The 21,775-nt window shown below is 45.2% G+C and overlaps 1 protein-coding gene across 13 annotated transcripts in view; it reads left to right on the top strand.

Annotated features, from left to right (window-relative positions):
• Positions 1–21,775, top strand: part of TENM4 (teneurin transmembrane protein 4) — a 626,114-nt gene that overhangs the window by 325,009 nt on the left and 279,330 nt on the right. For all 13 annotated transcript variants that reach the window (XM_087895779.1, XM_087895778.1, XM_087895780.1 and 10 more), the window contains one exon: positions 4,707–4,976. In XM_087895779.1, the coding sequence (XP_087751905.1) occupies positions 4,707–4,976 (270 nt within the window). The remainder of the gene's footprint in view (positions 1–4,706; positions 4,977–21,775) is intronic.

Below are 21,775 nucleotides of genomic sequence, written 5' to 3'. Positions count from 1 at the left end.
ATAAAAAATGCAAATAATTTTTCTGCAGACCACCAAAATTTTCTCACGGACCTCCTCTTCCTCCTCCTTCTCCTCCATTGCAAACCCCATTCATTTTAGCACTGATGATGTTACCCAGTTGGGTAATGAGATGTTTACAAGAAAACAATCAAACTCAGAGAGCACCAAGAACCCCAGAGTCGTCACCCTCCACCTCCTCCTCCTCCTCCTCCTCCTCCATCATTGCAAACCCCATTCCCTTCTAACACTGATGATGTTACCTAGTTGGGTAATGAAATGTCTACCATCCAGCTCAGAGAGCCCTAAGGAACTCCACAGCACTTAAAATTGCTAGGTGACTTCAGGTTTATCTCCACCAATATGATAAATGGAATTAAGCAGGCGTTTCAGCAAGGGTGTCCAGAGCTCAAGAAAGTCGACACGTTAGCCATGGCGGTGTCATCAAAAGCTCCAAAGCTTGCATTGACCACACTTGTAGACTTGTTTTGTCTCAGAAAGAAGGTAAACAACGAATCAGCTGTTCCATAGGTATAATCTGCATGCCATTATATGGGTGAAAAATGATGCAGATAATCCTCTACTTATGAATGGTTGCTTAGTGACTGCTCAAAGTTACGAGCTACTCTCCAGAGCTACTTAAGACATGATTTTGAAGTTATTTATTTATTTTATTTATTTGTTCGATTTATATGCCGCCCCTTTTCCGGAGACTCAGGGCGGCTTACAATGCGTTAAGCAATAGCCTTCATACTTTTGTATATACCTGCTTAGTAGGGCTTTCGCCCTACGGTGTTCTTTTTTATACAAAGTCAGCTTATTGCCCCCACAATCCGGGTCCTCAGTTTACCTACCTCGGAAGGATGGAAGGCTGAGTCAACCTTGAGCCTGGTAAGATTTGAACTCCCAGTAATTGCAGGCAGCTGGCAGCTAAGTGCTACTTAACAGCACTTTAGTCCGCTGCTCCACCAAGGCTCCAAGTTATGACAGTTGGGATCCCCTATCTTCCCCCATGGTCATGTGATCGCACTTTGGTAGCCGGGCAACCGACCCACACTTACGACGATTTGCATCCTCCCAAAGTCATGTGATTTTGATTTAATTTAAGATGATTTTTTGGCTGGAAACCAAGCATTTATTTCTGGCATTTATTTTTAAAGTATTTCAATAAAAGTATTTTTTTTTAAAAAAGAGTATTGATTTTAAAAATGCCCATCAGGTACAATGGATTCACTTAACGACTCCCAGGTTTGCTTAGCAATGGCAGTGTTTGCTTAATGACCACAGCAACTACCCAAATTTGGTTGTAAAATCAGGTGCAATCAACTACGGTGACTCGATTAACAACCCGCACAATTTACAAACCGTAATCCCAGGCTCAATTCCAGTCATAAGTCAAGGGCTACTTGTAGCAATAGTCAAATTTCGGATCTATAAAGACCTTCTGGTTTAGGACAGGGGTTCCCAACTTATTAGCCACAGGCCACTATCGGGCCGTGGCAGAGGTGGGATTCACTTGCCTTCCCTACCAGTTCGCAAATATGAGTGCACGGCCCACCTCTGCGCATGTGCAGTAGTCATCCATTACAGATGGTAATACAGGGGTGAAATGCTCCTGGTTCGGACCGGATCACCCGATCCGGTAGCAATGGCGGCAGGTGGTTCAGAGAACCGATAGCTAAAATCCCTGCCCCCCCACCAGTGGTGGGTTCCTCCCAGTTTGGTCCGGTTCGGCCGAGCTGGTAGCGGTGACGATATGATGTCACCGAACCGGTTCTCTCCCCCCCCGCCCTCCCACCCCCCCACGTTATTCTTACCTTTTATTTGGTCCCATCCCCAATCTATTGCTGCCTCCTGAGTCCCAGCTGATGACTAGAGGGAAAAAAACTGTTTAAACTCTTGCCGCGGGGCTTCAAAGGGCTGCTCTACAGCTGATCAGTGTTAAAAGCAAACAAATGAGTCGGGTCGTACGTGCGAGGACTGGTCGTAAGTGCGAGGACCTTCCAGAAATGACTGACCAGCTAGCCACGCCCACCTAGTCACATGACCTCCAAGCCACACCCACAAAATAAGCCCACAGAAGCAGTAGTAAAAAAATTTAGAACCCACCCCTGCCCCCCACCCATGCCCAGCTGAGCCGCACAATCATCAGAGGCTTTGTTTTTACTTTTAAAAGCATTTTTTCTACAACCTCTTTGGCCGAAAAAATGCTTTTAAAAGTTTTTTTTAAAAAAAGCCTCTGATGATCGGGCGGCTCAGCTCGGATCATCAAAGGTTTTTAAATGAAAAAAAAAACCTTTTTTTCTTTTAAATGCCTCTGACGATCCAAGCTGAGTTGCCTGATCGTCAGAGGCATTTAAAAGAAAAAAAGCCTATGCCGATCAGGCAACTCAGCTGGGATCGTCAGAGCCTTTGGAAAGCATTTTTTTACAACCTCTTCACCCAAGAGGTTGTAGAAAAAATGGTTTTAAAAGTAAAAAGAAAAAAAAAAGTCCACGCCCACCCAGTCACATTACCCCCTCTACCAAGCCACGCCCACAGAACCCGTAGTAACAGATTTTAGATTTCACCACTGTGGTAATAGTTCCCAAAAAAAAAAGGGTGTCCAGGATGAGATGGATCTTAAAGAATCCATCTCATCCATTTTGAACTTTCTTAAGGCAGCGGGAGCTATAAAACTCTTCCAAGGAGGGGAGAAGGCACCCAGTGATCCTCTGGGCAATGACGTTAACCGTCTGGAACGCTGTCCTATCTGCCACTGTGCAACTGGCAAACCATACACAGGTGCATTAAGTTAAAATACTCTCTGGTGCAGCGGTAAAAGGTCACCGGCAGTTTTTCATTCAGTTTAATTAAACCAACTAATTAAACCATTAATTAAACCAACTAATGACATCTGATCTGTTCAACATCAGCCGATTTGCAAATTTATTCAATCTCCTCCTCTTGTTTCGACGCAATTAAATATCACAAGAAGTGGGAAACGTGAAGTTCTACGCCAGGGGTGTCAAACTCAAGGCCCGGGGGCTGGATCCCGCTTGTGGGGTACTTAGATTTGGCTCGCAGGGCCGCCCTGGAAACAACGAAGGACTGGCCCGTGGTGCAGGGGTGAAATGCTCCCGGATCGGACCGGGTCGCCCGATCCGGTAGCGATTTTTCCCTATGGTGATCCGGTAGCAATCACCGCCCGGGTATCATTACTTTGTTTTAACCAGGAAGTAATGTTTTTTTGCCTTCTGCGCATGTGCAGAAGGTTTTGCACATGTGCAGAAGGTGTGCACGCGACATCATGTGCGCACACTTCCAAACCGGTAAGGAAGGTAAGTGGATTTCACCCCTGCCGCGGTGCCTCTGACAGAGAAAACAGAGCTTGGGAGGGTCGCATGCAGAGGGTTGCAGGAGGCTGTCACAGCCAGAACAGAGCTTGGGAGCCCGTTTTCTCTGGCAGAGCCCTCGGGCCTGTTGTGTTGTCCCCGACACAAGTGCTGTCAAGATGGTCATGCCCACCCTGGCCATGCCCACTCCGGCCCCCCGAGGTCAAACATAACCCTGGTGCGGCGCTCAATGTAAATCGAGTTTGCTGGAAATATAACCAGATACCGGGCTCATATTATCACATGTGGTGGACATGCCCAAAGGCCAAAAAAAAAAAAAATGGACAAAAATACATACATGGTTAGAAAAAATAGTAAAGCAACCTATAGATTTAAAGCCAGAAATATTTTTGTTGGGTATTTTACCAGAGAAATATAATAAAGGGAATATGTATCTAATTTTACATGTGTTAACAGCAGCCAGAATTGTGTTTGCACAACAGTGGAAAAATGAAGAGATCCCTACAGATGAAATCGTAATTAAAAAAAATATATTAGAATGTGCAGAAATGGATAGATTAACATTTCAAATTAAGGAGAAAGAAGAAACTGAATATTTTTTTTAACATGGGATGTGTTTTATCAATGGCTAATTAGTAGAAACAGAAATTAGAAACCTAAAGGTATAAGAGAAGGATTAATTACAATGAAGATTTACTAAAATGGATAAGTAAATATTACTATTATCATGTGATTATTATTGATGTTAAGAATATCATTCTTACTATTACCGATTTGTTGTTCGTTGCGAAGTCATGTCCAACCCATCGCGACCCCGTGGACAACGTTCCTCCAGGCCTTCCTGTCCTCTACCATCCTCTGGAGTCCATTTAAGCTCACGCCGACTGCCTCAGTGACTTCATCCAGCCACCTCCTTCTCTGCTGTCCCATTCTTCTTTTGCCCTCCATCGTTCCCAGCATTGGGCTCTTCTCCAGTGAGTCCTTCCTTCTCATTAGGTGGCCAAAGGATTTGAGTTTCATCTTCAGGATCTGGCCTTCTAAAGAGCAGTCAGGGTTGATCTCCTCTAGGACCGACCGGTTAATTGCCTTGCATTCCAAGGGACTCGCAGGAGTCTTCTCCAGCACCAGAGTTCAAAGGCCTCCATTCTTTGGCCTTCTCAGCCTTCCTTATGGTCCAACTTTCACTATTACCAATACTATCTCTCAAACTCAGTTGTACTCAGACAGCACACTGTTTATATAGATATTGAACTTTTATGTTTTATATCGTTAAAAAAATAAATAAAAAATTGAGTTTGACGCCCCCGTTCCATACCATTTCACTACAGAAGGCCTCCTAATGCTTTGTCTTCTTCTTCTCTTCCTTGTGTGCAGGAACCAACTTCTCTTTACAAGAATTGGGCTTCGAAGATGTCTCGCCACCCCATGGGACTTTATACCGGACTGACTTAGGGCTGCCCCACGGCAGCTACTCCATCAGCGCTGGCTCCGACGCCGATACGGAAACGGACGCCATCATGTCGCCAGAACACCCGGTGCGATTGTGGGCACGTAGCACCAAGTCCGGACGTAGCTCCTGTTTATCCAGCAGAGCCAACTCCAACCTTACCTTGACCGACACAGAACACGACAACACAGAAACAGGTAAGGAAAAAACGCCACAGCCGGAGTCCCGTGTTGCAACAGAGACCTTTCAATCGAGAGAGTCCTCAGCAGGAGTCCATAAAAAGCCAAGGTGGCAGCTGGTACCACATGGTTGCAGTCCTCACTTTTGACTTTTTCACGAGGGACACCCTCAGGGGTGGGCTTCAAAAATCTTAGCAAGGGGTTCTCTGCCTGGTTGCTGGGTGGGCGTAGCCATGGTGGGTGTGGCCTGCACCATGGCAGGGGGGAGCGTCTTTGCCCTCCCCGGGCTCCACGGGCGCGCACGGAGGCTCGGGGAGGGTGAAAAACGGGCCTACCGGAAGTTTAGGAAGGCCAGAAATAGGCCTCAGCGGGCCTCTGGAGCCTCGGGAGGTCGTTTTCGCCCCGGGAGGGTGAAAACGACCTCCAGAGGCCCATTTCTGGCCTTCCTAAACTTCCAGTAGGCCCGTTTTTCACCCTCCCCGAGTCTCCGCGCGCACCCTGCACTTACCTGCATCCAAAATGGGCTACGTGGGGACTCCTGGGAGGGGCAGGGTGAGCGGGGCGGGGCCAACCAGGAGTGGGATTTGGGGGTTCTCCAAACTGCACAGAATCTTAACTAGAGGTTCTCCCAAACCCCCAGCACCTCACCCCTGGACATCCTGCATTTGATCTATTTCTGTTTCTTTTGTGTGTTTGTGTGTGTGCATGGTTCAGTTGTTCGGTTATATCTCTGGCACGTTGGACGTGTGTTATGGAAAAAAAATGGAGGAGGAGAAGTCTTAAGTCTCGTCAAAAAATGACACATCCTTTTACGTTGTGGTCCAAAATATTTACCCATGAATGACTGAAAGGGTCATGTTTTGAATCCACCAGAAAACAGCGATGGGTTTGAAATGTCCTACGTGCTCATGGGAAGGTCTCTCCAAACAGCACTTTCAAGAAGGATGCTAATAAATTTCTCCTGCGCAAATATCTCCATTTCTGTTGTCGCCAACCTTTTATCGCTGAATGGATATTTATCTTTGGAAATGATATTTCTGCCGAGTTTCCAAAACTCATTTTGATTGACTCCCACTGTCTGTTTCAATAGCTCTGCTGGCTCTCTAAAGGGACGGACGCAAACACACACACACACACACAAAGACGGCACACTTTTAGCCATTCATCTTTTATGAAAACTAGAAGGTCACTTCAGCCTTGTTGTTTCCACCGCAGAGATGTCTTGAAATTGTGGAGACGGTGCTGGAACGTTAGGTCATCAATTCTTTAGGGCATAAAGAGTGAAGTTAATATACAATGGCATCCTGACCTATTCCTTAATAGAGATTTTGTGTGTTGGCCGCTCTGAAAAGGCCAGGAGTCCATCTGAGAATATCAGAACTGATTCATTTCCTCCCAAAAGTGCTTTTTCTGGAAGTAACTGGACTTTCTTGTTTTAATCTTTGAAGACGTTTCGCTTCTCTTCCAAGGAGCTTCTTCAGCTCTGACTGGATGGTGGGGAACGGAAGGATTTTTCCTCCTTGCAGACAGCTGGTCATTTGCATCCTTTTTTAAGAGAGTCGTTGAGGCCACTTGGAGTTTTATCATATTGTCACCGCTACCGGCTCGGCCGAACCGGGCCTATTTTTCTGCCCTGTGTCCTGCATCCTGCAGCCAAGAAGGCTCCCCACCCATTTGCACCACTCAGGTGACCCTGAGGCAGTGGTGGGTTCCTCCCGGTTCGGCCCGGTTCGGCCGAGCCGGTAGCGGTGACGATATGATGTCACTGAACCGATTCTCTTTGTTCGGGAGCTGGGCCCTCCCCCCCCGAGGACACGGATAAACCTCCAAGTACCCTCAACAACCCTCTAAAAAAGAATGCAAATGCAAAAAGAATGCAGCTGTCTTGAAAGGAATATAAACCATTCCCCACCATCCAGTCAGAGCTGAAGAAGCTTCTTGGCTGAGAAGGGAAACATCTTCAAAGAAAAAATGTAACCTGGATGACTGTGTATCTCTATAGACTGATTCACTTCCTTTTACACCTCATAGTTTGATTTTCCTCATGGATAATGGGAGTGATATCAGCAGAGGTGATATTCAGCCGGTTCGGGGTGAACTGGTAGCACCAACGATCAGTTGGCCCCGCCCACCCGCCCCTGCTCTATCCTGTCCTATATTTCCTGCTTTGTAGCTCATTTCAGTCGCGCGGCACAGCTGATTCCCCCCCCCCCCGTTCTACTTACTGTTGCTGACTTGGAAGATAAGCAGCTGAGCTTCTAAATGCTCCATTTTCAGCGCTGCGTGCAAGCACCTTAGGCATGTGCGCAGAGCGCACGCTTACCGAACTGGTTGTTAAACCGGCAGCATTCTGTCACTGGATATCAGGGCACAAATTACAGGGAGTCCTTGAGTTACAACCATTCATTTAGTGACAGTTCCAAGTTACCACGGCACTGGGGGGTGGGGGGGGAATATCCCTGTAGATTCTGGAAATTGCTCACAAAGTCACTTTGAGGACCGAATGTTTCAGCCAAGAATTAATTTGCACCAAGAGTGAGTGAAGAACGAGTAATAGTTTACCGGATATGTTTATCGATCGATATGAATTGCCGGGTGTATCGATAGAATGTATATAGGCTTGGGGTCAATACGAAGCTTTATCAAGCTGCCATCCGGAGTAGATTTTATGGGGACCATTAAAGGGCTCTTTTCTTCCGCCGCAGGTTAAAAGCCAGCGGGTTTCCGTTGCAGTTTCCTCATTCCTCATTATGCAAAATAAATAATCGGTATTGAATTCTGGTTGTCCGCCTTCTGAGCCTCTCAGACACTTTTATGACTTGGTACTTTCCAGGATTTTGGGATTTATGTGTTTAAAGGGGAACATAGAATAATAAGGTTGTCGTAGTTAACAATGAGCTGCTGACACATAAGAGAATAGGAGAGTGGGAAGGGACCTTGGAGGTCCTCTAGTCCAACCCCCTACTTTCACCTATTCCATTCCAGACAAATTAAGGAATTTGTGTCTGACCATATTTGACCAAATAAAATATCCTACAGATTTAACAGAGTTGGAAGGGACCTTGTAGGTCATCTAGTCCAACCCCCCACCCAAGCAGGAGACCCTACACCATTTCTGACAGATGGCAGTCCAGTCTCTTCTTGAAAGCCTCCAGTGATGAAGCTCCCACAACCTCTGAAGGCAACTCCTGTCCCCTTGGTTGATTTAATTTCATCTAAATCGTGGACTTATCTCCACAGATGCTCGAGCAAACATATTCTGTTTATTTCTTCTCCCAGTTCTCGCTTGAGGAAAAAAGAATTCGCTTGAGAATTTTATTTTTTATTTTATTTTTTATTTTTTTGCTTTTTGCAAAGGAGAAAAGCATCCATGGAGATTCTCCATCATCCAGGTCACGGTTTATTAGTTTATTTATTTATTTATTTATTTATTAGTTTGATTTATATGCCGCCCTTCTCCGGAGACTCAGGGCGCCTTACAATGCTTTTAAGCAATAGCCTTCGTACTTTTGTATATACCTGCTTAGCAGGGGTGGGTTCTAATTTTTTTTACTACTGGTTCTGTGGGCGTGGCTTATTTTGTGGGTGTGGCTTGGAGGTCATGTGACTAGGTGGGCGTGGCTAGCTGGTCAGAGTCATTTCTGGAAGGTCCTCGCACTTACGACCAGTCTTCGCACTTACGACCCAACTCATTTGTTTGCTTTTAACACTGATCAGCTGTAGGGCGGCCCTTTGAAGCCCCACGGCAAGAGTTTAAACAGTTTTTTTCCCTCTAGTCATCAGCTGGGACTCAGGAGGCAGCAATAGATTGGGGGTGGGACCAAATAAAAGGTATTTGGCTCTTTTTTTTCAAGAGGCAACTGGACTTCCTTGCTTTTTCTTTCGAAGACGTTTCGCTTCTCATCCAAGAAGCTTCTTCAGCTCTGACTGGACGTCTTCAAAGAAAAAACAAGGAAGTCCAGCTGCCTCTTGAAAAAGCACCTTTGGCACATGACCTGGATGACTGAGATGTCCGAGAGTCCTCATAGACATTTAGCTATGAAATTTGGGGTGAACACCCTTCGAATGGTGCCAGGAGTATGAACAGATTTCCCAAAAAATTGCAGACTACAGGAATCATTTGTGCTTCAGTTTGAGCTACTCGGGTGACACTGAAGAGACAGACAAGCCTCCAAGTGGCTTCAACGACTCTCCAAAATGATGCAAATGACCAGCTGTCTGCAAGGAGTATCAATCCTTCCATTCCCCACCATCCAGTCAGAACTGAAGAAGCTTCTCGGCTGAGAAGCGAAACGTCTTCAAAAGAAAAACAAGGAAGTCCAGTTGCCTCCTGAAAGAAAGCACCAAGGGGAAAAAAACATTGCTGAGAAATTCTCATCGGCAGACCTGCCTCTGGTTTTTCCATTTTTCCATTCAGCCTCAGAGAGAAAAGTGGCTTTTCCATTGCTGATGCTCGTCACTGTGAAAGGCACAGCTTGCCCTGCAGAAATAAGAATAGAATAGAATAAGAGAGTTGGAAGGGACCTTGGAGGTCTTCCAGTCCAACCCCCTACTCAGGCAGGAAACCCTACACCACTTCAGACAAATGGTTATCCAACATCTTCTTAAAAACTTCCAGCATTGGAGCATTCGCAACTTCTGGAGGCAACTCGTTCCACTGATTAATTGTTCTCACTGTCAGAATTTCCTGTCAGGAAATTTCTCCTCAGTTCTAGGTTGCTTCTCTCCTTGATTAGTTTCCACCCGTTGCTTCTTGTCCTGCCCTCAGGTGCTTTGGAGAATAGCTTGACTCCCTCTTCTTTGGGGCAGCCCCTGAGATATTGGAAGACTACTATCATGTCTCCCCTAGTCCTTCTTTTCATTAAATTAGACAACCTCAGTTCCTGCAACCGTTCTTCATATCTTTTAGCCTCCAGTCCTCTAATCATCTTGCTTGCTCTTCTCTGCACTCTTTCTAGAGTCTCCACATCTTTTTTACATCGTGGCGACCAACACTGGATGCATTATTCCAGATGTGGCCTTACCAAGGCCTTATAAAGTGGTATTAAACACTTCACATGTTCTTGATTCTATCTCTCAGTTTATGCAGCCTAGAACTGTGTTTGCTTTTTTGGCAGCTGCCTCACACGGCTGCCTCATATCTAAATGGTTGTCTACTAGGACTCCAAGATCCCTCTCACAGTCACTACTATTGAGCAAGGTGCCACCTATACTGTACCTGTGCATTTTGGTTTTCTTGCCTGAATGTAGAACCATACTTCATCCACTCATGTCTTTGCTAACCCATTTTGAAACCCCATTTCCACCCGCTCTTAATCGCTGTATCTTGAGGCAGTTAAGTCCCCCAAAAACGCACCTTTGGTTTCTGACCGTAAAAAAAAAATAAATCAAAAAAATAAAATTTCATAGTATGCTTTCTGCAATGCGTGAGGGGGTTTCCGTCCGCTTGTCTTCGCCGAATCCTCCATCAATCAATTGATGAGATTTAGCATCAGGTGACGAAGTGCATCAAAGCGACAAAGGCTTTCCAAATTGTAACTTTTCATTGTGCTGTCATGGGTCAAGGGAGCATAATCCATGTGGGTGAATATACCGCTAATCACCTTGTGGTGCCCTGTTCTGCCTTTCAGCTGTGACCGAACAGCCATCAGTCTGGTTTGCGGCTAAAATTTAAAGCAGATTGGGACTTTTAAGGCCCTCAACACACTGTAAAACCATTGTAAATAGTTCTCGACTTAACAACAAGTCGTTTGAAGCTATAACCGCCCTGAAAATATGACTGTTTTCCCAATTTACGACGGTTGCAGCGTCTCCGGGGTCACGTGATCAAAATTCGGACGCTTGGCAACTGACTCATATTTATGACAGTTGCGGTGTCCTGGGGCGGGGGGTATCACGTGATTTTGCGACCTTCCGACAAGCCAAGTCAATGGGGAAGCCAGATTCACTTAACAGCCGTGTTACTCGCTTAACGACTGCACGGATTCGCTTCACCACTGTGGCAAGACAGGTCGTAAAATGGGTCGAAACCCCCTTAATTAATGTCTCACTTAGCAACAGAAATCTTGGGCTCCGTTGTGGGTCGTAAATCGAGGATTACCTATATATCGTTACCGCTACAGAGGATGTTTCATTGGTGGCCTATTTTCAGCTGATCTTGGTCGGTGCCTCTTTAGGAGCTTCGATTAAATGAAGAGAAGCTGAGATCTGTTGATCAAATAAGAGAGATTGACACTTCAGAGGTTCTGGAAGTTTCCTCACATTCCCACATACTTTCAGGCGACAGATTTTATCAATATTCTGAAGTTGCTGCAGATTATTGATTCCTGCAGCCTCTTCCTGAGGTGATTTGTTAAATAGGCTCAATATCGGCTCTCTACACCTGACAGGTGAGATGACCACCATGAAGGTTTCATCAAGACCTTCACACTTATCTCCTAGAAGATCAGATGACCTCCTGTGGAATTCATTGATGAAGGGTTTTGTGTTGAGTGCATTTTAATTTGTCAGGCAAATTCTCTCCTAAAAAAAATCTCATTTTGGGAGGAAACTCAAGGAGACATTCAGATGGTGGCAGAAAATGGTGGGAGAAGAAAGGGAGGGAGAAAAAAAGAGATATATTGAGAGAAAGTGAGTGATTGAGAGAGGGAGGGAGAAAAAGAGAAAGTGAGGGAGAGGGAGAGGGAGGGAGAGAAAGATTGAGAGAGAGAGAGAGAGAGAGAGAGATGGAGAAAACAAGAGAAAGATTGAGACAGAAAGTGAGTGAGAGAGACAGGGGGGAAAAGAAAGACAGAGAGAGAGAGAGAGAGACAGGGAGAAAAAGAGAAAGTGAGTGAGAGAAAGATTGAGAGAGAAAGTGAGTGAGAGAGAGACAGGAAGAAAAAGGAAGATTGAGAGAGAGAGAGAGAGAGAGAGAGAGTGACAGGGAGAAAAAGAGAGAAAGATTGAGAGAGAAAATGAGTGTGAGAGAGAGGGTAGAAAAAGAGAGAAAGATTGAGAGAGAAAGTGAGTGAGGAGGGAACTAGAGGGACAGCCATACTGGATTTAATACTTACAAACAGAGAAGAAGTGATAGAGGGAGTTGAAACTGCAGGAACCTTGGGTGAGAGTGACCTTGTCATACTAGAATTCAACATAATGCATACACAAGCAGTAGAACAAAATGATACCAAAGTCTTAGAGATTTTAAAAGAGCTGATTTTAATAAACTCAGAGAGAATTTGGGAAAGATTCCTTTGGATGAAAATCCTAAAGGGGAAAACAACTCAAGAAACTTGGGAAACTCTAAAAAATACGATCATAAAAGCCCAGACCAGCGTAATACCGCTGAGAAAGAAAAACAAGAAATCCAAGAAGAAACCAGCATGGCTGCACAAAGATTTCTCTGATTGAAATTGAAAGACAAAAAGGACAAGTACAAAAAAATGGAAAGAGCGACACATAATTAAGGCAGAATATCAGCAGACAGCCAGAATCTGCAAAGACGAAGTCAGGAAAGCAAAGGCTTAGAATAAACAAAGACTTGCAACAAAAGTCAAAGATCACAAAAAAAGTTTCTTCCAACATATAAATAACAAGAAAAAAAATCAACGAAACAGTCGGTCCACTAAAGAGAGAAGACGGCAAGGAAGTAACAGGCAACAGAGAGAAAGCAGAGCTGCTTAACTCATTCTTTGCATTGGTCTTCACGCAAAAAGAAACTATAGCCCAACCTACCAGAAACATAACTGTAAAAAACAGACTGGAAATAAAAGTTAAAATAAGCAAAAAAAATAGTAAGAGAACACCTGTCTGATCTTGATGAATACAAATTACCAGGACTTGATGGATTACATCCCAGAGTTCTAAAGGAGCTGGCACAGGGGTGAAATCCAGCAGGTTCTGACAGGTTCTGGAGAACCGGTAGCGGAAATTTTGAGTAGTTCGGAGAACCAGCAAATACCACCTCTGGCTGACCCCAGAGTGGGGTGGGAATGGAGATTTTTGCAGTATCCTTCCCCCAGGAGTGGGGAGGAAATGGGGATTTTGCAGTATCCTTCCCCTGCCATGCCCACCAAGCCACGCCCACAGAACCGGTAGTAAAAAAAGTTGGATTTCACCACTGAGCTGGCAGATGTCATCTCAGAACCATTGCACCACATCTTTCAAAAATCCTGGAACACCGGGGAACTACCAGAGGACTGGAAAAGAATTGATGTGGTTCCCATCTTCAAAAAAGGAGAAAAAAAAAACAGACCCAGGAAACTACAGACCAATCAGCCTAACCTCAATACCCGGGAAGATAGTGGAAAAAATAATAATAAAAAAAAAGATCTGCCAACACCTAGAAACGAGTAAAGTAATAACTAGCAGTCAGCACGGGTTTGTTAAAAACAGATCATGCCAAACCAATCTTACTTCATTCTTCAACACAGTGACTAAATTAGTAGACCAGTGAAATACTGTGGACATAATATACTTAGACTTCAGCAAGGCATTCGACAAAGTAGACCACAATCTACTTCTTCGTAAACTAGAAAAAAGTGGGATAGATAGCTTCACCACCAGATGGATTTGCAATTGGCTGACAAACCAGTACTCAACAAGTAGTCCTTAATGGACTAAGTCTACATGGAGAGAAGTAAGCAGTGGGGTACTACAAGGTTCCGTCTTAGGCCTAGTACTCTTCAATATCTTCATAAACGACTTAGATGATGGAATAGAAGAGGAACTTACCAAATTTGCAGATGATACTAAGCTGGCAGGAATAGCTAACACCCTAGATGATAGGGTCAATATCCAGATGGATCTTGACAGACTTGAACTCTGGGCCCTCTCTAACAAAATGAAATTCGATGTAGAGAAAAGTAAAGTCTTACACTTAGGCAAGAAAAACCAAAAGTACACATATAGACTGGGTGAAACCAGGCTTAATAGCAGTAACTGTGAGAGGGATCTTGGAGTCTTAGTGGACAACCAGCTAAATATGAGCCAGCAGTGTGTGACGGCAGCTAAAAAAGCCAATGCAATTCTAAATTGCATTAACAGAGGGATACAATCAAAATCAAGTGAGGTACTAATACTACTCTATAAATGTTCTGCCCCAGCTCCGGATTCCCAAGGATATTGACACACACCAATGGTCCTTATCAAATTTATTAAGTAGCAAGAATAAACAAGACTGGCAAAGGTTGGCAACCAGCCCAGAAAACAAGATACGATAAACCAAAATACTCTGATAATAATACAAGTTGTTTCCAGCAAGAACGCACTAGCTGCGTGCGACTTCAATAGGCTAAGGGAGTAGCCGATTATCCTCAAGTCCTACTCTAGAGTAGAACTCCTCCTGAGTAGCTACTCCTGCCTTTTGGCAGCCCTGCGTGCCCGAGCATTGAGAAAAGGCTCCTCCACTTCGCTCTCTCCACTGGAAGGAGCCTCTGGAGGTTCTGAAGGCCCTGACTGAGTCTGTCTCTGGCATCACATCCTCTTCAGCCTCCTTGCTGTCTGACGCGAGTGCTGGCTGTGCAGGCTGCTGGCGCAACACCACACCAGCCTCCTCCTCGTCGGGATCAGCCACGATCTGCACAGGCTGCTGGCGGGCCACAACAATAAAGCCTTAGTAAGGCCACACCTAGAATACTGCATCCAGTTTTGGTCACCACACTATAAAAAAGATGTTGAGATGCTAGAAAGAGTGCAGAGAAGAGCAACCAGGATGATGAGGGGACCGGAGGCTAAAACATACGATGAACGGTTGCAGGAACTGGGCCTGGCTAGTCTAGTGAAGAGAAGGACCAGGGGAGACAGGATAGCAGACTTCCCATATTTGAGGGGCTGCCACAGAGAAGAGGAAGGGGTCAAGCTGTTTTCCAAAGCACCCGAAGGCCAGGCAAGGAACAATGGATGGAAACTGAACAAGGAGAGATTCAACCTAGAAATGAGGAGGAACTTTCTGACAGTGAGAACAATCAACCCATGGAACAGAAGTTGCCTTCGGAAGTTGTGGGAGCTTCATCACTTGAGACCTTCAAGAAACGATTGGACTGCCATTTGTCAGAAATGGTGTAGAGTCTCCTGCTTGGGCGGGGGGTTGGACTAGATGACCTATAAGGTCCCTTCCAACTTTGTTAATCTGTTAATTTGTTATCTAATTATATACACGGGAGAAGGAGAGGGGGGAAATAACATTTCTTTCTTAGAGTCTCTTTGTTCGTTTCTTTTGTTCGTGGAACTCGCCCTTGAATTTTCTTCCGAGCCCCTTCCATTCTTACCAGCTGAGGCTCTGGCAATTTACAGGGGTTGTAAACCAATTCTTTGTTTGGCAGGTTCAATTTGGAATTTGAGGTTAAACCACCCCTAGTTGAAACCATCTGCAAAAGACGCTGGCTTTTGCACCCAAAGTCACAAATACGGGCCGACGTGGGCTTTGGGTTTAAAATTCAGCCCAGGTTTTTTTATTTTTTTTATTTTTCTTCCAGTTCTCGTCCCTATATTGTTTTTCTTGGGAATAAGGTGGCTTGAGTTTCAAGCCTGTAATTTTAATTTTCTAACCCCCAGAACCCACAACAACAAATATGGTCCAGGTGAAAGCTATTCTGAAGATAAAAACATTGACTTCAGAGAGTCGTAACCACTGTGGCCTTCACCTCTTTCAAGGGGTGGAGTGGGGGGCCATCGCGGGAGCCCCCAGTGTAAAAGTTGGGGCTGTGGTGTTAGAGAGGAACCAATTTGGGATCAAGTTTCTCCTACATATAATGAGCTGCACTGAAATTGTTCCAGGAGCCCCAAATAACTTTAGATACGGTAGAATAGAATAGAATAGAATTCTTTATTGGCCAAGTGTGATTGGACACATAAGGAATTTGTCTTGGTGCATTCGCTCTCAGTGTACATAAAAGAGAAGATATGTTCATCAAGAATCTTGATGGCGCAGCAGACTAAAGTGCTGTTAAGTAGCACCAGCTGCCTGCAATTACTGCAAGTTCAAATCTCACCAGGCTCAAGGTTGACTCAGCCTTCCATCCTTTCGAGGTAGGTAAAATGAGGACCCGGATTGTGGGGGCAATAAGATGACGTTGTATAAAAAAAAAAAAAGGAACACCACTTAGGGGGGGCCGAAAGCCCTACTAAGCAGGTATATACAAAAGTATGAAGGCTATTGCTTAACGCATTGTAAGCCGCCCTGAGTCTCCGGAGAAAGGGCGGCATATAAATCGAACCAATAAATAAATTAATAAATAAATCATAAGGTACAACACTTAATGATAGTCATGGAGTACAAATAAGCAATCAGGAAACAATATCAATATAAATCATAAGGATACCAGCAACAAGGTCACAGTCATGCAGTCATAAGTGGGAGGAGATGGGTGGTGGGAACGATGAGAAGATTAATAGTAGTAGTAATGCAGACTTAGTAAATAGTTTGACAGTGTTGAAGGAATTATTTGTTTAGCAGAGTGATGGTGTTTGGGGAAAAAACTGTTCTTGCGTCTAGTTGTTCTGGTGTGCAGTGCCCTATAGCGTCATTTTGAGGGTAGGAGTTGAAACAGTTTATGTCCAGGATGCAAGGGGATAGATAGAGAGATAGATAATGATGAGAGAGAGAGAGGGAGAGAGATTAGATAGATAGATAGATAGATTAGATAGATAGATAGATAGATAGATAGATAGATAGATAGATAGACAGACAGACAGACAGACAGACAGACAGACAGACAGACAGACAGACAGACAGACAGACAGACAGACAGACAGATTCTTGTCCCACTGTTTAGAAGATGCTGTAAAATGGACTGGAAAGGGATCACATAAGAAAGACAGTGATTATTTGGTGCTTAATGATCCATAAACTTTACCCAAGCAAGGAAACAAATCTGTATTTTAGGGGAAAGGGACGCATTTTATCTGCCATCCGGCAAACCTGCAGAGATCTATAAAGAGTTGCGGGCAAAGCTGTCCCTGAATTGCGTTTATTTATATTTCATTGTTAGACCGGGCCTCCTGCTTTAATTAATTGGCTCTTTGTGCCTTTTTAAACCTGGTTTGGTTTGCTTAGCAGGGGACAGTGGATGATGCCAAGCCATAAACCTCAAACTCAACTGAGCATGTCAGAGCTTGCTCCCGTGCCACCAAAGTAATGAGACACGCAGCTTAGGTTTGTTAATCTGTTGGGTGAGATCTTGGCAGTGGGTTTTGGTCGTGGGAGAAGAAGCCGAGCGAATCGTGGCTCTGTTTTTGCAAAAATGCCCAGTTGGATCTGGGTCTTTTGCATCGCTTCCTGTAGGTTTCTATCTGTAAGGTAGAATAGAATATAATTCTTTATTGGCCAAGTGGGATTGGACACACACGGAATTTGTCTTTGGCGCATACGCTCTCAGTGTACATAAAAAGAAAAGATACGTTCGTCAAGAATCATAAGGGACAACACTTCATGATAGTCATAGGGAACAAATAAGCAATCAAATCATACTAGGAAACAATATAAATCATAAGGATACAAGCAACAGTTACAGTCATTTAGTTTAGTTTAGTTTAGTTTTATTAAATTTGTATAACGCCCTGCTCCCGAAGGACTCAGGGCGGTGAACAGGCACAAGATAAAATACAGAAATACAAAAGTTAAAAACAATTTAAAACCAAATTAAATAATATTGGCCCATGACAATTAAAATCCCAATAAATTTAAAACAAATTAAAATTTCAATTTAAAATTTAAAAGAAAGGGGAGAAAAATTAGGCCAGGCCGGCTTGCTGGAATAAGAGGGTCTTAAGAGCACAGCGGAAAGTGCGCAGATCCGGGATCCTCCGTATCTCCGGGGGGAGCTCGTTCCAGATAGTGGGTGCCCCCACAGAGAAGGCCCTCCCCCTGGGGGCCCCCAGTCGACACTGCTTGGCTGATGGCACCCGGAGGAGACCCTCTCTATGAGAGCGTACCGGCTGATGGGAGGCTATTTGTGGTAGTAGGCGGTCCCGTAAATTTAGTCATAAGTGGGAGGAGATGGGTGATAGGAATGATGAGAAAATTAATAATAGTGCAGACGTAGTAAATAGTTTGACAGTGTTGAGGGAATTATTTGTTTAGCAGAGTGATGGCGTTCGGGAAAAAACCATCCTTGTGTCTAATTGTTCTGGTGTGCAGTGCCCTATAGCCTCGTTTTGAGGGTAGGAGTTGAAACAATTTATGTCCAGGATGCAAGGGGTCTGTAAATATTTTCACAGCCCTCTTTTTGACTCGTGCAGTATACAGGTCCTCAGTGGAAGGCAGGTTGGTAGCCATGTTTTTTTCTGCAGTTCTAATGATCCTCTGAAGTCGGTGTCTGTCTTGTTGGGTTGCAGAGCCAAACCAGACAGTTATGGAGGTGCAGATGACAGACTCAATCATTCCTCTGTAGAACTGGATCAGCAGCTCCTTGGGCAGTTTGAGCTTTCCGAGCTGGCGCAGAAAGAACATTCTTTGTTGTGCTTTTTTGATGACGTTTTTGATGTTAGGTGTCCATTTTAGATCTTGAGATATGATAGAACCTAGAAATTTGGAGGTCTCTACTGTTGAATTTCTGAGTGTTTTAGTTTTTTGTTCAGATTAGGGCACGATGGAACTACCTTCCTTTGTGCTAGTGTGCGATTCAGAGATTTTCATACCCAGCACACGTCAGTGTTGTCTCGTTTGTGTGGCCATAATATTAAAAAAAAGATGTTGAGATTCTTGAAAGAATGCAGAGAAGAGCAACAAAGATGATCTGGGGACTGGAGGCTAAAACATATTAGGATCGGTTGCAGGAAATCGGTATATCTACTCTAGTGAAAACAAAGACTAAGGATGACATAATAGCAGTATTTCAATATCTGAGGGGCTGCCACGAAGAAGAGACGGGACAATTTTAGCCTCCAAAGCCCCTGAAGGCAGAACAAGAAGTAATGGATAGAAACGAATCAAGGAGAGAAACAACCTAGAACTGAGAAGAAATTTCCTCAACAATTAATCAGTGGAAGGGTTTGCCTTCAGAAGTTGTAGCTGCTCCAACACCAGGGGTGAAATGCTCCTGATTCGGACCAGATCACCCGATCCGGTAGCGATGGAGGCGGGTGGTTTGGAGAACCGGTAGCAAAAATCCCTGCCCCCCCCCACCATGCCCAGCTGAGTCGCACGATCATCAGAAGCTTTTTTTTTTTTACCTTTAAAAGCATTTTTTCTACAACCTCTTCTGACGAAAAAATGCTTTTAAAAGTAAAAAAAAAAAGCCTCTGATGATCGTGCGGCTCAGCTGGGATCGTCAGAGGCTTTTCAAAGCATTTTTTTTCTGCAACCTCTTGACCGAAGAGGTGGTAAAAAAATGCTTTGAAAAGTCTCTGACGATCCCAGCTGAGTTGCCTGATCGCCAGAGAGGCATTTTTTAAAAAAATACCTCTCTGCCGATTAGGCAACTCAGCTGGGATCGTCAGAGAGGTATTTTTTAAAAAGCCTCTCTGACGATCCCAGCTGAGTTGCCTGATCGGCAGAGAGGCTTTTCGAAGCATTAGAAAAAATGCTTTGAAAAGTTAAAAAAAAAAAAGTTGGCCACGCCCACTCAGTCACATTACTACCACCACCACCAAGCCACGCCCACAGAACTGGTAGTAACAAATTTTACATTTCACCCCTGTCCAACACTGCAGGTTTTTAAGAAGAGATTGGACAACCATTTGTCTGGAACAGTATAGGGCAGTGATGGCTAACTGTGCGCCCAAACCCAAAATTCAAACGCCCAAAATTCAAAGTGTTGGGGCCCCCGCGCATGTGCCCCACCCCCATGCATGCGTGTAGCACTGTGCATGCGCCCTGCCCCCATGCATGCACATGCGGCCCCTGCATGTGCCCCACTCCCCACATCCACGCATGCCCCCCGTGCATGCACGGCAGAGACCTGAATACCAGCTGGCCGACAGGAGGCGTGCATGCATCCGCGGCAGAGCTGAACTGTGGCGACGACTCACGTGCCCACAGAGAGGGCTTGTTGCATGCCACCTCTGGCACACAGGTTTGCCATCCCAGGTATAAGGCCTTCTGCTCAAGCAGGAGGTTGGACTAGAAGACCTCCAAGGTCCCTTCCAACTCTGTTATTCTGGTTTCTGGTAAAGGTTCTGTTCTGCCCCAGCTACGGATCCCAAAGAACACAGCACACACAAAGTCTGTACCAAACTTAAATTTACTAAAATAACTCAGTCTTTTCCAAACAAAGGCTGTTAAGAAACTTCCTTAACAGCCTACAAGAAACCAAAGATAAAGTAATCACATTCTTATTAAGGTTGGCAGAAAGCCCAGAAGCAATTTGCAGGGAATCCAGACGCGAAGGAGAATAAACTAAAGTTGTTCCCTACAAATTGCTTCAGTTGGCGTTCCTCCTTAAATAGGCTACGGGAGTGGCCAATTAGCCCCAAGCCTTACTCTCGAGGAGACCTCCTTCTGAGGAGCCACTCCTCCCTTTTGGCAGCTCTGCGTGCCCGTGCATCAAGAAGAGACTCCTCCTCTTCATCCTCTTCACTTAAGGGAGCTTCTGGAGGTTCTGAAGGCCTCTGGCACCACACCTTCTCCAGCCTCCTCACTGTCTGACTCGGGTGCCAGCTGCACAGGCTGCTGACGCAGCACCACACCAGCCTCCTTGTTGTCAGAATCAGCTACAATCCGCACAGGCCGCTGACAGGCCACAACAGGTTCAGAAGGGAAGGACTTGGGATGACATGACAGCAGTCTCAATATTTGAGAGGCTGCCACAAAGAAGAGGGGGTCGGCCTATTCTCCAAAGCCCCTGAAGGCAGAACAAGAAGCAACAGATGGAAACTAATCAAGGAGAGAAGCAACCTAGAATTTAAGGAGAAATTTCCTGACAGTGAGAACATTTAATCCATGGAACGGCTTGCCTTCAGAAGTTGTGAATGCTTCATCACTGGAGGCTTTTAAAGAAGAGTCTGGACAGCCATTTGTCCAGAATTGTATAGAACAATGATGGCTAACCGTTTTGCCATCACATGCCAAAAGCATGGGGAGGGGGGGAGGGGGGTCGCACATGCGTGTGCCCACACCCATAATTCAATCCCCCCATGCCCCGCCCTCCCGCATACACATGCGACACCACCTCCCACTCCCCCCACACGACCCCTGTTTTTGCGACGGCAAAAAGGTTACCGGTGGGCCCAGTAGGCCCATTTTTCACCCTCCCCAGGCTCCAGAGGCTTTTTGGGAATCTGGGGAGGGCGAAAATGGCCTCCCCCCACCCCCGGAGGCCCTCCAGAGGCCGGAAACGGACCATTTCCTGACTTCTGAAGGACTCGGAAGGCCCAAAAATCAGCTGGCCGGCATGCACATGTGTGCCGGAGCTGAGCTAGGGCAATGCTCATGTGCCCACAGATATGGCTCCACGTGCCACCTGTGGCACGCGTGCTATAGCTTTGCCATCACGGGTATAGAGTCTCCTGCCCGAGCAAGGGGGGTTGGACTAGAAGACCTCCAAGGTCCCTTCCAATTGTGTTATTCTGTTTCATTATTCTGGCCATCCTGGGATAGCTACACAAAATACCGTCTAGCAATGCTTCCCCCTTAAACCAAATCTGGTTTTTTTTATATATATATAAAAGCCGTGTTTCTGTTCTTTTTCCCAACTGCCCCGTTCCCCCCCCCCCACAAGCACACACGATTTCCGCTATGGGATGGCTTCCCATTCAGGCAGCACTTCATCTTTATTTTAAAGCCAGCTTTTGTCCTCCGCCGTTGTTGACTTAGCACACAAAAGACGAGGCCTTCAAAGAGACGAAGATGCTTATCCAACGGCTATTGTCTCCATTGTCTGCATCTCCAGAATCTA

The sequence above is a fragment of the Pantherophis guttatus genome, chromosome 5 (assembly GCF_059756535.1).
Source record: "Pantherophis guttatus breed Tessera chromosome 5, ASM5975653v1, whole genome shotgun sequence".
Taxonomy (NCBI): Eukaryota; Metazoa; Chordata; class Lepidosauria; order Squamata; family Colubridae; genus Pantherophis; species Pantherophis guttatus.
Note: the sequence above shows the minus strand (reverse complement) of the source record. Positions and strands in the feature narration are given on the sequence as shown.